Raw genomic sequence first — 17,259 nt, forward strand, 5'->3', positions numbered from 1 at the left:
TTACTCTGATTCTACATCCCATTGAGATTAGATCTGATTCACAACTTTTTGCCAATAAACCCGATCCACGGCTGAAGTTCTCCAACTCCCGGCTGCACCGATTCATGCCAAGTACTAGTCCAACCACCTCGCTCGCTGGGCTCCTCTCCATTTTGTTCCTATCGGATGCGATGCGAAAATCACCTTTGCAGGGCTGCCGTTCGGCAATCTCACAACATGTCCTGCCCATCGCACTCGTCTAGCCTTGGCGATTTTCTGGATGCTGTGTTCGCCGTAGAGTTGCGCCAGTTCGTGGTTCATTCTCCTTCTCCACACTCCGTTTTCCTGTACACCACCGTATATTGTTCTGAGCACTCGGCGTTCGGAAACACCAAGCGCTTGTGAGTCCTCTTCAAGCATCGTCCATGCTTCGTGTCCATAGAGAACAACCGTTCGAATTAGTGATTTTTACATGGTACACTTCATACGGGGTCGGAGTTTGTTGGACCTCAAGGATTTGTGGAACCCATAGTAGGCACGACTTCCATTAACTATGCGTCTTAGAATTTCACGGCTGTTGTTGTCAGTTGTTATCAACGAGCCAAGGTAGACTAATTCCTCTACCACCTCGAGCTCGTCGCCGTCGATCACAATACCACTATCAAGATTCTCTTACAATCAGCCCATCCTGCTAGTATGTATTTAGTCTAATGCGCATTGATCCCAAGCCCAACCATCCTGCTTCGTGTTTCAGTCGGGTATACAAGTCGGCTACCGTCGCATGTGTTCTTCCGATTATGTCCACGTCGTCGGCGAAGCAGATAAACTTACTAGATTTGTTGAAAATCGTGAACCGCACGTTGAAGCCCGCTCTCCGCATAACACATTTCAGCGCCACGTTGAATAGCAGACAGGAGAGTCCATCGACTTGCCGAAGTCCCCTGTGAGTCTCAAATGATTCCGACAGCTCACCTGAGATCCGCACACTGCACCGCACACCGTTCATTGTTGCCTGAAGCAGTCTTGTCAGCTTTCGGGGAAAGCCGTGTTCGTCCATGATCGTTCATAGCTGTCGTCGGTCAATTGTATCATATGCGGCCTTGAAGTCAACGAAGATGTGGTGCGTAGGGACCTGATACTCGCGGCACTTTTGGAGCATCTACCGCAGTGTAAAAATCTCGTCCGTCGTCGAGCAACAGGGTATGAATCCGGCCTGATGACTTCCCACAAATCTACTTACTATTGGCGATAGACGGCGAAAGAGGATCTGAGACAGAATTTTGTAGGCACCATTCAGGATCGTGATGGCACGATAGTTACCACAATCCAGCTTGTCACCTTTTTTATAGATGGGGCAGATTACCCCGTCCTTCCAATCCTCCGGTGCCTGTTGTGTGTCCCAGATCCTGACTATCAACCGGTGCATACTCTCTACAAGTTTTCCCGGACTTCCCTTGAAGAGCTCCGCTCCAAGGCATCTTTACCAGCTGCTTTGTGGTTCTTTAGCTGATTGAGGCCCTCCTCAACTTCACCCATCGTCGAGGGTGGTACGTCGTCGTTGTTCATTGCACCGGTGTAGTCCTCCTCGACGCCGTCTTGGTCTCCTGTCTGCGCACTGTTCAGGTGTTCATCGTAGTGCTGCCTTCGCCTTTCGATCACCTCGTGTTCGTTTGTCAATATACCTCCTTCCTTGTTCCTGCACATGAAGTAGATCTAGCGCAGAATATTTTCAAACCAAAGGATCATCTCTAAGTAATGTCGAGATCAGACTCAATGCACTGGTATTTTTTTCGCTTTGAAAGGAACAGTTTAGTCGAAACGGTCCAACGATTAAAAATTTGCGGTTTTAAAAGGGAATGTTGGAGTGCATTGGCCATTTTCATCGGGAATCACAAGAACGGTCAAAAAATCTAATCGTTGGATTCTAATAAAATCTTCTTAATGGCCGTTTCGACCAGACTGTTCCTTTCAACAGCGAAAAAAATTGCATTGAATCTGATTACAAAATATGTGTCGTAAAATAGAACTACAAATGCTGTTTGAACTAGAGTGACTGATTAGATGGTGAAATTCGGAATACAAAGGAATGAAACGTTTTCTACACATAAATAGTATACGATTTATTACTCCATCGCACAATCAGTACATCTTTTCTTAACATTTACCTTCAGAATTCGGCTGTAAGATTGACGAACGGTTGTATACATTGGAGTAGATTTTGTTAGTAACATTCAATAAATAGTACAATTCCTAGAAAGCATCGTTTTAGTTCCATCTGATTGGTATGATCTACTTTATCGATCAAACTGTTGCATTCGAGCCTAGCGAGATTCTATCTACGCGTTGAATGATTGTATATGTTGAGGGGTGGGTGTTTTTTCCGTATTATCGACGACATAAGTTCATATTCTACCGCGATACAACAATTTCTATATATGAGAAATATTAGTTCATTTAATGCTGCTTGCGTTCCTCCCTACCAATACACGAAATACATCTAATGAAGCAGATGGCGATGACGTCATGTTTTCCCAGCTTATTTTGTCCAATTATTCGATTGGTACATCTGTGTCGACCGTTCTACTTACAGGGTGAGAGATCAGGTACATCTTACAGAATCTGGCAAGAGCTCTTCTCCCGGAAAGGATTGACCTTCTGGCTGGAGAATCCAACCAACAAACAGTCCTCAGCTTCGTGCTCCGTTACATACTTGACAATTTCCGCCACTGCTTGTGTCACCGGAACACGCTGAATTGAGGCCTCTCGTCTCAACTGCTCTGTGATGGCTCGTTGCTGCTGTAGATTCGAAGCCATGATGTCCATAACGGCTGTCTCTGATAACCCTATGTTGAAGGTTTACGTGACCTTTATCACAATAAAAATTTCAGGATTGGCAACGGGCGTTTCCTTTGGTTAAAATAGCGTTGAACTAAAACGAGTTGTTCTTATGGTGTGGCTTCAATAGTAATTGAACTGGTCCACAAATCTTAGTCAACTGAGACAGAATACGAATTATTTTCTTCAAAAAATTGCTGGAAACCTGGAATATTCCTGTGCAACTGATGAAAAAATTAGCCAATTAATTAATACTGACGGATGAAAAAAGAAGATGGATGCAAGTTATCGTTTCGCCAGAGGGATGTTCAAATAAAAAAAAATATACAAAAAAGAATAAAAATTAAGCTGTACTAGAATAATAAAACAAACTTTTTTTATCCCATCCATTTATTTGTGAGGCCACATAGATTGAAAAGTTTTCTTTTTTGGCAACAAAACTTCACTTTTTGGGATTTTTTTTTATTTATACTTCAACAACTTTTATGTTCTGTATATTGCATCTAGATCAACTTTTTCATATTTTAGACGTTCCATCCGTTTTCAATTATTTCCAAGCAAACGCTGCCGCCTTTTGTGATCATTCGGGGTGTTTATCATTCAAAACACTTGTACGATAACGTTAAAATTCTGGAGCAGTAGACGAAACGTAAACTGTAATAATGGAGAGAATCCATAAACCAGTACAAAACTGCAATACTGTTGGTAATGGAGCATGATTGTTTTCACGTTGCCTCTGCTTCTAAAACTTATATCTTAAAACCTGAGACAAGAAAAACATTACGAATGGGTTTTTACTCTTTTTTTTTTGCTTTTTCTTCGACCAAGCACGAACAACAGGGATGCTGAACCAGACAAGATGTCAAGTTTCCAACTGACATAAGATTTGTGAAAAATTATTTTTCCTCGCCCGTAACATATGCTTGCGTATCATATATTCTGTGAATAGTTACATTTGAGAATATGTTATGTAGAGGTGTATTTTTAAAAATCATTGGCAACCATTTGAAATGGACCAATCAGCAGTTGATCTGAGTTTGACGGAAAAATGGTCCGGAATCGACCCCATCTCTCATCTTAAGCCTGGTTTAGAGTTCCCGTGAACGTGAACTTGAACAGGTGGTGAAATAGTACGATCATTTCACGGTGAACTACATTGCGATCAAACAACTCAAAAAATCGTGGTGAATAGAATGACTTTGTCAGTTCGCTTGAGGCTCTCCAGTCGATGAAAACTAGTAGGCACCCATCTTATTTCCTCACAAAAGTGAGGCAGCAGATGAGTGCACTGATCGAAAGATCTTATAAGTTTACCTTTGTATGGGTCCCCTCTCATTGCTCAATTCCTGGCAATGAGAAAGCGGACACTCTCGCAAAGGTGGATGCCCAGGAAGGCGAATAGTTTGATAGACAGATTTCATACGATGAATTTTTCCAATTACTGCGTCAGAGTTCCCTCTTGAGTTTGCAAACCGATTGGGACACTGGAAGTCTTGGGCGGTGGTTATATTCAATTATTCCAAATGTTTCTTTGAGAGCGTGGTTCAAAGGTTTGGACGTAAGTCGTGACTTCATTCGTGTAATGAGTAGACGTATGTCCAACCACTACTCGCTAGATGTGCATCTCCACAGAATAAATCTTGATCAAAGCAATGTCTATCGGTGTGGAAACAAAACCTACTAAACATACATTTAAGTTGAAATTCTGTAAAAACAAATCATGAATTAGTGGCTCCGCAAAGCTCATGCGATTGAGCCTTACAAATAAATGAATTGGAAAAAAAAGAATAATTTCGTTCACGTTCATATTACAAGTTCGGCAGTAAACGTGAAGTAAATAAACACTGATCTTCAATAAAGTTATTCGGATAAAATATACAGTTGTTCACGAATCAACTCGAAGCAACGAAGTTTTTCAACCCGCGCAGAGATCCGATTGAATGAAATTGCATCCATATCAAAATTTTCATTGAAAATTTGAAAATTTCTAAACATATCATATCCATAAACAGACAAATCAACTTCGCCTACGAATGACGGATCTCTATAGAAGCATGTCCGAAAAAGAACCTGAAACTATAGAGAACCACAGCAGTGGATCCAAAGCCCAAAAAAAAGAAGGAGGCTGTTATCCATGGTTATCATAGAAAGAAAGTAATGGGTAAACACCTAAGCCAAGGTGATACGCGACCCGTGCCGAGGGTTGAATGGTAGGGGGGGTTGCTTATAACGGAGTCTGTGGAGCACCGGGGTGCCACCCACAGTATTTTCCGCCCTTACTTCATTAAGCGGGTCACTGATGTATCTGACCTTCTTTATCGCGCAACTCGTGGGACTCACATGAACAATCCTAACGAGCGGGTTCCGGCAGCCTCTCCCTGAAAAATGGAGACGAACAAAATACTGGACACAATTAAGTTTATTCAGGTGAACCTTCATCACGTCAAGGGAGCAAGCAGCGTCCTATGCAGAAGGTTCATTCACGAAACTTTGGATATGGCTCTTATTCAAGAACCTTGGTTCTTTAATTCTAGAATTCGAGGAATCTCTACACAAAAATGTAAGCTTCTCTATGACAGCACACAAACTGCACCAAGAGCAGCAATTTTTATACGGGATACCATTAGGTATGTACCGATTACAGACTTTATCAGCCGTGACATCGTGGCAATACAATTGGAGGTTTCAACGACCCGAGGGGAAACCGTTATCATCGTCGCTTTGGCTTTTTTCCCAAGAGACAACGTTGAAGTTCCTCCATTTGAAGTTGCTATGCTGATACAACACTGCAAATTAAATAACAAACAATTCATCATAGGATGTGACGCCAATGCCCACCATACGGTCTGGGGCAGTAGCGACATCAATGTTAGAGGTGAATGTTTGCTTGAATATTTAATGTCAAATTATATTAACATATGTAACCAAGGAAACAACTAACAACTAGTTCTAAACTATCAGATAAGATAAAAATTGGCATGTGTCAAATGAAGAACATATAATGTTCAATTATAATTCTGGTGATCTTTTAATCGAACAATTCAGAGATCCGAGAAAAAACAAATTGGAATAGTTATCATTTCAAACTTCAGGAGAAAATTTTGATATCAGTGGAAAGTATTTCTTCAGAACAGCTTGAAATAGTTTCATCAGAATTTGAAACCAATATTGAATCCAACTTCGAAGAAAACTGTCCACTGAAGCAAAAAAACTTCAAGTAAGGATGCATCTTGGTGGAACAAAAAAATGTAATGGGTTGCATCTAGGACACGACCGCAGTTTTCGACGTAGAACTACGGAATTTTATTATTCAATCCATTCATCACTTTGGATATTATTTTAGAATGCATCGAAATTTTTGTAATATCTTTTTAGTTATTTAATTTTTTATTACTTCAGTAGACTCGAAAGAGTCGAGTCGAAAGCTATCAGCACTTATCGTTTATTTGGTTCAAATCGCATCATACTTTCTCCTTCCCACTCAGATATCGATCACAAATTATGAACCTTTTTGCTCCTATATTCCGCTTGAGATGTGATCGAACCCCACAACATGCAACAGTAAGATTACCCTGCTAGAATTTGGAAGCATACTTTCATAAAATATACTAGGACAAAAAATGGGTGGGTTATATCTTTGACATAACCGCAAGGTTGACGTGGGACTACCTTAGCTTAGCAATCATTTGTGATTAAATTTTCGTTTGAATGAAACAATTTCCGAATTAAATTAAATTCAATATATTGGCTTTGTGAGTAAAAAGATTGTATAATTCAGTCGTTTGCATGTATTTGCAATGTCAATTTCCGCAGACACTTTGGTTTATAAGTCTGTATCAGGTAAACACATTTCAGTTGGAACAAAAATATCCCCGGCCTGCATGAATTTGCAATGTAAATTTCCTCAGACACCTTGGTTCCGAAGTCTGTGTTGGGGAAACACATTTCAGCCGGAACAAAAATGCCCCCGATTTGCATGAATTTGTAATGCCAATTTCCTTACGCTCCATGGATTTGAAGTCTGTGTTAGGGAAACACATTTCAGTCGGAACAAAAATATCCCCAACCTGCATGAATTTGCAATTTCCCTACGCTCCATGGATATGAAGTCTGTGTTACGGAAACTCATTACAATCGGAACAAAAATACCCCCGACCTTCATGTGTTCGCAATGCCGATTTCTCTAACGCTGCTTGGTTTTGAAGTCTGTGTTAGGGAACACATTTCGGTGAGTACAAAAGTCCCCATACTTTCATGTATTTGCAATGCCGATTTCCCCAAGGCTGCTTGGTTTTGATGGCTGTGTTGGGGAAACCGTATATCGGGCCAATCAAAACGAGGTAGTTAGGGCGTTAAACGCTTAACATTTTACAGTAATTCAATTGTTTATCTAATGAAAAATAACATTTTATTAATTGCGATAGAAGCGTAGAAATATCCCGTACCAATTGATGCAAACATCTTTCCGATCCAGTAAGAAATGTTCGAGTTTAAGCATTCGGAATCTTTCATTTTTTCCTGCATGTTCTGTGTTTCGGGTTTCATTTCACCCCCCATATATTCCGGTTAGACGTAGTCCCACGTCAAAAATTCTCGTATGCTGCTCTTCTTTGTCGTAGCACACCTCGATACAGAGGGCTTCCTCTCCTTGTATCGAGCTGTGTGTGCATGTGTGTGAAATCAGCATTGAATGATATCCGCTCGTTGTGTTATGCTAGCTCATTCGCATCTGTGTTTTCATACTATTCTATTTTTGGTTTCCGCCTCTAGCCCTGAGAAGGGCCCTTGTGGAAAAAAAAGCTCTATTTCATACTCCTCCTTCACCCGTCAAGAAAACAATTCTTTCCCACTCGACGCTCTGCGGCAACCATGTTGTTTCGATGACCACCAGACGAAAAGTGATGTGGCTCAAATCGTGGACGGCTTATTGGCTCTAACGTACAAATCTACACCTAGGCGGCGCTGCTGTGAAAGTGATGATGGTTTTAAATTTTGCTATGTGAGCTTATGGAAGGTTTGTATTTTTTCCATAAATTACAATTTTATAATCATAAAAGATTATTTGATTGCGATGAGTTTGGAAGAAATTTAATTCTGCGCAATTTTATATATAACATGTTATTTATTTACCTCTTTCAGTAGTGAAAACTATAAAATTTTTGACAATGGTTGAATTAAAGAACGAAATTCGAGAGCACAATCAAATACAAGTAGAAAAATGCACGATTCCTGCATGTGAGAACTACCTTGGAAAGGCCGGATGTAAAATATACGTGATTTGTTTTCGAGCTTTAGGTTATCTTTGCATCATTTTCTTAGTTCAAAAACAAAATCCAGATGTCTCACCGATCGTTTACGTTTTGCGTTAGATCGCCAATTTAAACCAAATATGTTGAAAACGAATGATTTCAATGTCAACTCGCTAAGGAAAATAATTGAAGGAAAAAATGAGCAAATATATATTCGTGGAATATAGTGCACAACCTCCTTTTGCTCTAGCCAATTACTTGTAACGGCCCTCTCCGGATCTCCTTCCCGGTATATGCACAGCATTCTCCTCCCTGAGCGAAATCTGTGGAGCCACAATCAGCGTTATTTTTTGTCACCATCGCCGTAAACTGATAGTACTCTTTTCCCCGCCGATGGGAGCCAAACAGAAGTACATTTTGCTTGGAAAGAAAGGCGAAAAGATATATTAAAACCTAAGTGGTGCAGACTCAATCCACTTCATTTTCAAGCAAATTCATGCATGTTTTCAAGCGATTTCTTGCAATAAATTCTTAGACCACCAGAGATGCCAGATTTACAAATATGTTTGTAAATTTACAGACATGTCTGTAAAACACTTTTTGTTTTTGTTGTAGACTTTTTGGATATAACAATATTTCACAGGTTTTTGAAAAATAAAAGGGCTTTATTCATCACATCAAAAATATTCGACTCACCATATGACATTTTCCACAGTTTTAATACAGAAAAGTTATTATATTTAGTTTATATCAATACACATGACGTTAGACCAGCTATTCTCAACCTGCGGCCCGGCAGTCTTTCTGGTTAGCCCATCTGGTGTGTATGAAGTTTGGAACCCGTACTTTTGCCCTGACATCATTGCAGACGAAAGAGAGGATACGGTTATTCACAATTAATGAAAAATTGCATTCTCTGCAGGTAACGAAAAATCTTGAACGAAAATTGTCTCTGATAATAATTTTTTGTTCTAGATAAGATTGTTTTGCTGAAATGCAAGGAGATTTATTGAAAAATAGTAAGGCTAGGGTCAGGACTATGTCTTCTTAGTATTAAAACAAAATCGAATAGAAATTTTCATTCTATTCTCAACAATTTACATTCGCTTTCGGGCCTGCTTATGACGAAAAATGGGTTACTGTTCGATATTGTTACCACAGACATAGTTCATGGCTAAGTGGGGATCTAAAACTTGTATAGCCTTGCATGGCGGATGGAAAATATACACTGTATTTTCTTATAAGTTTCATCAACGACAAGACCGCAAACCTTGGTGGATGTCCAATATATCAACGAAGAAATACCGATTTTTATAAAAATTAACAACGCGTATGTATGTGTATGTATGTATGTGTAGATCGTTGAAACATTTAAACACACTTACAACACATAAGTTATTAAGTGGTCCGAAAAATAAATTTTTTCCACTTTTTCCCAAAAATGACAAATGAAAATTAAAAACTTTTGAATCACTGAATCGATTTAGATGATCGACATATAAAATTGAAACTAATGACTTAGCCTTTTATTAAAAAATATTTAACTTGCGAAAAAAATAATTATATTTTAGTAATTATTGATCGTAGTCGTTTTTTATTTTTTTTTGTGACTTTGGACTAGAGGGCGCTATATTTTTATATTTTTCCTTGAAAACTGAGGATTTTTTACATAACATATCTCGATATCAGAGATGCTATTTTTTGTTTTTTTTAGATATGATGTTTCAAAGTAATCCGGTGGTTCGAAAAATCATTTTTCCCCTTTATCCAAAAATAACTTTCTGCAAAAAATCATAACATTTGAACTACTGAACCGGTTTTGATGATCGATGTATTAAATGGAAGCCAATAAGCAAAATTTGAAAAAATATCACACTTGCGGGACGGATATTAGTAGCATAGTTCTAGTTTAGTCACATATGAATATTGATCGAAGACTTAAAACATGTTAAATTTACAAATTTATAACTTAAAAGCGATAATTATAACATCTCCGATATCGAGATATGTTAGGTAAATAATCCTCAGCTTTCCATAAAAAATATAAAAAAAATATAGCGCTCCTATCTTTAAACGAGAAAACTATGAAAAAATAACTCAATCAATAATTACAAAAACAAGAATTAATTTTTTTCGCAAAAGTAACATTTTTCCAAAGAAAAATAGCTCGTAAGCTTCAATTTGATCATGTCGGTCCAATAGTTCAAGAGTTATGTTTTTGTAGTGGGAAAAATGGGTAAAATTTGTTTTTCAAACCATCGATTAGTTTTGAAAAATCATATTTCAAAAACGAAAAAAATAGCATCTCTGATATCGAGATATTTTATGTAAAAAATTCTCACGTTTCAAGAAAAAATATAAAAAAAAATAGCGCCCCTAGTCCAAAGCCATGAAAACATTAAAAAACGAGTACAATCAATAATTACGAAAATAGAATCCATGTTATCTGCAAGTTCAATATTTCTCAATTAAAGCTCATTGGCTTCAATTTGATATGTCGATCATCTAAATCGGTTAAGTGGATCGAAAGTTATAAATTTTTAAAAAAAAGTCATTTTGGGAAAAAGTGGAAAAAAATGATTTTTTGGATCACCCTAAAATGGAAATGGGCACCCCAATGAAAAAATAAAAAAATACGAGTCTAATGTTTTGCGATAAAGTACAACATTACCACTTTTGACGAAGATCTGAGAACCACTATATTGGTTTGGCATGGAATGGCTGTATATATATACAAAATACAATCTTACGTGCATCACGATGTACAAAGTATTAATGAATATGTGAAAATTAACGTTAAAAGACATTTCTATAGATCTGCACACTTTTACAGACTTTTCCACATTTTTAACAGACATTCACATGTTTTTACAGACTTTTTTTAAAAATCATCTGGCATCTCTTCCTTCCACTTTTTATGGAATATTTTCAAATAGCACGAGTAAACATTTACGTGACTCTAACTTCGTTTGTTTTTATTTCGTTCGGAAAAACGTTATGTCAAAGAGAGGGGACATTAAAAAGGCGTAGCTCAGTGAAAGGCTGAGATGCTCTTCCAGAGATGCAATGGTTAATTAAACAATTTACGGAAAAATGTAGTTCGTTCATTTTATTGTTTGAATTATTTTTGCCCCTGACAACAATACCTCTTTTATAGTGTTGATTATCATAAGAAAAATAACACTCCTGATCGTTGATATCTCTTTTGACATTTCAATTGGATCTTTTTTGACAGCCGTTTTGATTCAGTCCGCACTACCTAGATTAAAACATCCTTCTGCACTGTTATGATTCGACAATAAAGCCGGGTTCAGACGGTGCGAGTAAGCATACGAGTCGATCTAGTCAGTTACTGCAGTGCAGCTACTCACACCGTGTGAACACATCATGCCAGTTAGTGTCATGTGTGATTCGGCGTGCGAGCTACTTCAAAGTTTTTTGAATTTACTCGCACTCGCATCCCTCAAAACGTCAAAAAACAGAATTTAGCGTTCGAATCAGGGATGCCAAATGTAAACAAATGTCTCTATTTTTAAGATATTTGAAAATATGCGAAGATATTTATAGACTTGAAAAATATTGGAAAAACAAATAAAACCCTAATAGTTTCTAAACGGAATCGTTGTTATTTTGTTTGGCACACTGGCGGGGCACGTTTTCTTATTGAGACAGTTTTATTGGGAATCTAAATATAAAATCATCATCGGGCACAATTTTCATTCAAAATTCACTCACAACTTGCAAAAAAAAGTATTGTTCTAAGAAACAGAATACATATTCGATTTGAAAAAAGTATATTTTCATTCATTATTTTAGTTTTTGAGACGTATTTATTCCTCCGGCGAATCTACTATCATTTTCATTTCACAAATTGGTACACGAAGCTGCTGTCAACGCGAAGTAAATCAAATTTTGAAAAATCTTTTAGACTGCCATTTGTAGCACCACATACTTTCGGAATTAATTAAGCTATGGATGCTTTCGAGGTTCTAAAAAATAGCGACAATAATCTGATATATATTCCATATTCCAGAAGAAAGGCACATCATTTCTAGTTTCACTCATGAGTGTATATTGGCGTTGTATTTGTGGAGCAATTAAATCCAACAGTTTTTTCACTTTTTCAGGTGTTATTTCCAACACTGCTCTGTACTCTCGGGGATCATCATCGTGGAGTTACTCCAGTATTGTATATGTTACTCCTTTTCTTTGCATCCAATTCCTGGCCCGAATCCTTTTTTCTTTCTGCTTTTTTCGGATAGTACCCTCAGTTCAAAGAAATTCAGCACAAAGTATTTGTAAACACGGCCAGCGTGTGTCTCGCGATAAAATTTAAAATTGTGTAATGATAAATTCAACTGAAAACCTAAGCCGAAAACAGCCAATAAATAAGTTGATTTCGGATCAATCATCTGTCAAATTCGGACCTGATTGCTGTTTCTGACTATTTGATGGACATTTGAAAAATCGTCTGGCATCTCTGGTAAACCCGTACTTAGTATCTAGTTTCTTGTCAGCAGCTCACATTGTGTGAACGGACAAGGCGAGTCAACCATTTGTCAAGCGAGTTCACCGGGTCAGTAGCTGCTCGTTGTGAAGTCAGCTACTAGCAACGTATAAATGGGCCTTAAAGCGCGAGCAGCTATTTTGCCAACGAATGCATTTGTCACCAAAAGATACGACTTGTTTTGTAAACAAATTTGTTTTTTCACGAGCAATGGCCGAACAGCAATTTTGACATTGCGGTCCACCTATAGTACAACGCCTTGGCTTGAACAAGGCAGATTTGAGTACATTTACCGCGAGATGAAGCATAGAAGGTGGGAAGATTCACCGGTTTTGGTTGTGTTAAACTTTGATTGTGTTAGTAGCCAGGAAGATCGGAAGTTCACCTACCGGGCATACCAGTCAAATATTTCTCCGTCACAACAAACGATTCTGTGACTTTGTTCATTTACATTTATTTTTCTGCAGAATTGTCGCATTACTTTGTGACGTTAGAATCTTCCTACATGCAGCTGAGAGACGAAGTTATCGAAAATTCAGGAAATGTTATCCAAAATATTAAAAATCCTTGTCGGTTTCTTGTTTTTTGACGTAGGTTTACGTCTTTCGGGAACAAATTGGGGTACAAATTGAAAATCGAAAACCGAGCACATCGTGAAAATTGTCCAATTTCAAACGCTTATTGCTCAGTCATTTCATGATGGATTGATAAAAATTTTGCGTCAATCGATCTTGGCACTCCGTAACAATTTTTTATATTGAAGAAAATAATATATGTCATGAAACTAACTATCGAACAATTGAAAAATCTCCACCCCTATCCTAACGGAAGTACCCACTTCTGATTGGTCGAAATTGACGACACATGCGGCGGGTCCCAAACAGAGACATCAAAATCAAGCTGCCTGGGGGAAATCGGCATTGCAAATACATGAAAGTAGGAGGAGCTTTTGTTCCCACCGAAATATGTTCCCTAACAGAGGCTTCAAAACCAAGCTGCCTGGGGGAAATCAACATTGCAAATCCGGAGACGAATGAATCACTAGATTTAAAGTCTCCGTAAACGAAGGAAAAAAAGAAGAAGATTGCAAATACATGGAAGTAGGAGGAATTTTTGTTCGTGCCGAAATGTGTTCCTTAACAGAGACATTCAAACCAAATCACTATCGAAGAGATTAACGACATAATTCTTCAAACATTTCCAAAATCAACAGATAGCCTAACGGAATCCTACGTCAACTATGCGGTCGTGTCTCGGACACAGCCCTCCTGTGACTTCTTTCTCTTTTGAATGAACTTCAAAAAAATTAACGCTGTAGTTTGTGTAATTTGTATTTTAGCTGTTTAATGAAAGAAGAAGTTCAAATAATATAATTCTAGAGTTAAAATTTGACTAGAAGTAAACTGAATTGTAATTAAGTTTAAAACATCTCAATAGTACAGAAGTTTCAGTTTGCTAAAATGTCAGTTGGGCCCTAATAATTTTGAACGCTACAATAATTTTAGAAAAAAAACTAGTTCGTTCATTTCATCTGATTATTTTTACTTTTAATAACAATACTTTTCCTATGCAGTGCACTATTATAAGAAAAGTAACACACATAAACAAAATCTGTGACGTCACAGATTTAAAAATCTCAATCACCCTAAAAATATCGGTATCACCCTAAAAATATCGGAAAAGTGACAGATGATAACTGTCGTTTCTGCAATATCGAAGCTGAAACTTCGGAACATTTACTGTGTCAATTTAGCACACTAATTCAGCGATGACTGCGCATTCTTGGAAAAGGCATTTCTATGTCTAACGAGATTTGGTCCGCTGAACCAAAAAAGGTAAGGAACTTCATAAAGGAAGTCATACCTTCGTGGGGGGATATGCATAGTCCTGGTGCAACTATCACTTATTCCCTGAGTGATGGAACCAACTGACACTGCATACATAGCAAACTGGAGTGCACTACAATAGATCAACTATTGGTTGCAGTGGTACAATGCTCCTACAGAAGAAGAAGAGACAAATCAGTCCAGGTGGCTGAAAACCTCTCCAATAAAGAATAAAAAATATAAATTTAGCTTTATAAACTTTCATAACTACAGAACCAAGCGGAAATTTTACACTTATTTACAAAAAATACCATCAATGAATAACAAATAGTTTATAATGTGTATGTCCTTCTTTCACTATAATAGACCATACCAATGGCCGCAGTGGTTCAAGGCCCTGAAATGAGAAGAAAGTCCTGCGTTCTCAATCAATTCGAACAACCTATTCGGAGTTATTTCAATGCGCAATCATCAAGATGGTGCAAAAAGTGCAAAAAGTCAGAAAATTATTTTCAAGAACTTTAATGTTATTCTGGCTATTCACTCGTGACTATGGAAAAGCAATCTGCGCCAGTCCACTTTGATAGAATTCTCTTCAAGTAATAAAACATCCTCTTTGATGTTGTGAGTTGAAAAATTAAAAATGATAAGGGGGTCCAGTATAAAGCGATACCATCCAGGTTGACTTTATTTTCATTAGAGGAGATTGAGACAAATTCAACAGATAAATTATAAAAGGAAATCATATCAAAAGCGTTGAGTTGGAAAAAGTGCGCGTCGTCCATATGGATATTTTGCTCTAACGTTCCTTATTTAAAAGGCGAACGCCGAAATTTGTTCAGTATTATTTTGTTGATCAATATTTTACCACCTAATGCGTCAAATTAGGTGGTAAAATATTGATCAAAGTTACTGTCAAGAACTTGACGAAAAAATGTTGGAAGGATTGTTCATGAAGGTGCGCAGAATGTTCGCGTTATGGCGAAGCAAGCGTTAAAGTTGTGTGACGAAAAATTATTTGGGGAATACCAAGCATCTTGAATGTCTTACTGGAATGTTATAGGTTACGCTGATTTAGACGATGCCAGTCAGCGCTCTAGTTGAATCATCCAGTGAATAGAGAACAGACACTCTGTTCAAGTTAGAGGCCAATTAATTGTTCGATACTGGTAAAAGTAACTTGAACAGAGTGTCTGTTCTCTGTTCACTGGATACTTCAACTAGAGCGCTGACTGGCATCGTCTAAATCAGCCTTTATTTGGGTTCACGTGCCAGTCGCAAAACAGCCTTCAACTAGGATTGCATTTGTGCTAATATTGACCATAATGAAGCATTGCTACTGCTACTACTCGGAAAGGTTGTTATTAACAAACAGAGTTTATTTCACTTGTTTAGTCACCAAGAAAGTGAATGACGTTTTGGAATTTTGTATGTGATTAGGTTCCGCATGCCAGTAGCAAAACTTCCTCCACTAAGGGTGACAGCTGCGCTTCTCTCGAGCATGAGAAAGTAATGCAACTTTTTTCGATGCCAGTAATATTAATAGTAATATTCTTTTGAGAATAGCGTAAAATGATGAGAAGTATTTATATTCCTATAAGTTTCAAGCCACCAATGTATGGCTCTGTATGCATGCTATGGCAAACGCTTGTTTGGCGCTTGGTTTACGTTGTACGAACGATGATAGAGGTGCGATTCCTTTGAGGCAATACTAAATAACATGTAGGATGATATTTGATACTTGCAAGTGTTGTCATTGTTGTTGTTTCCATGCGGTGCCAAAGATATATTGATGTATTCATGAGATGTGGAATAATGGTGCTGGTGCAACATGTATATAATCGAGTCTATTTCAATTGCGAAAAAGGCCACCAGAATAGCGTTCGAGGTATGAAATAAATTGCGACATACGATCAGCTAGTATATTGTTTTGCGAGGGCATGGATGAATCATCAATCAATTATCGTCAACTGATTCTACAATGAAAAATTCATTTCAGAGATTATACTACTAAGCAGTTGTTTCTAAAATTTCACAACATCATAGAATAATATCCGAAGGTATGTGTTCCGTCCGCGAAGCGTACGGAAGGGGAAAATAAATGACGTCTTTAGCACTTCCCCTCCTCTTTCGACAAGGAGGTGCGAGGGTATAAAACGAGCCACCCGATTGTGCGGAGGATTAGTTTTCATCCAACCATCCAACAAGCAACAAGTGCAAGAGTGCAACAACAAACAATAAAAGGAACGAACAAACTCAAGAAGCCGCCAACTAATCATCGCAAGAGTGCGATAATAGGAGCAGCCGCAAGCAACAACAACATAAGCAGCAGCAGAAGAGTGGCGCATTCGCACATTCCAAAAGAGTTACATGCTCTTTTCAGAGCATTGGAGCGGAGCCACAAGGGGCTCCCACCCATTGAACAAGGCGTGAGGAACACAAGGGTTCCTTCCACGCCCCGGTTGTCTCCACGAGGGGAGCAACCTTCTAAATACAGTCCACCCCTAGTTCCCAGCAGACGGAACAGTATGAACAAGCGACTTATATAAAATAACAGTGTAGTTCTACGTCAACAATGTGGTCGTATCTTGGACACAACCTCATATAATTTTTTTGATTTCTATGGAATTTTTTTTTAAATCACGGGAGAAAGGTGCTTGTTGGGACAGGTGTACAATTTTCGGACCCCTTTTCAGCAAACCGTTTTTAGTGGCGTAGCTCAAAAGCTGTAATTTAAATTTATTTGAACAAATTACAGTAATGATGTTGGTAACAAACTTACATTTTGGTCTTCGAAGTAATATTAAATCCTGAATATGGTGCCCAATGTGGGGCCTGAAGGAAAGTGCGCTCAGTTGTGTTT

General features: G+C 38.1%; 1 protein-coding gene across 1 annotated transcript; it reads right to left on the reverse strand.

Annotated features, from left to right (window-relative positions):
- Positions 1 to 2,073: 2,073 nt before the first annotated feature.
- On the reverse strand, positions 2,074 to 3,090 carry LOC129768240 (guanine nucleotide-binding protein subunit gamma-1). Its single transcript, XM_055769739.1, has one exon. It carries the CDS (start codon positions 2,800 to 2,802, stop codon positions 2,590 to 2,592), a length of 213 nt encoding a protein of 70 aa, XP_055625714.1. The 5' UTR covers positions 2,803 to 3,090; the 3' UTR covers positions 2,074 to 2,589.
- Between the last annotated feature and the right edge of the window lie 14,169 nt (positions 3,091 to 17,259).

This window comes from Toxorhynchites rutilus, chromosome 2, assembly GCF_029784135.1.
Source record: "Toxorhynchites rutilus septentrionalis strain SRP chromosome 2, ASM2978413v1, whole genome shotgun sequence".
Taxonomy (NCBI): domain Eukaryota; kingdom Metazoa; phylum Arthropoda; class Insecta; order Diptera; family Culicidae; genus Toxorhynchites; species Toxorhynchites rutilus.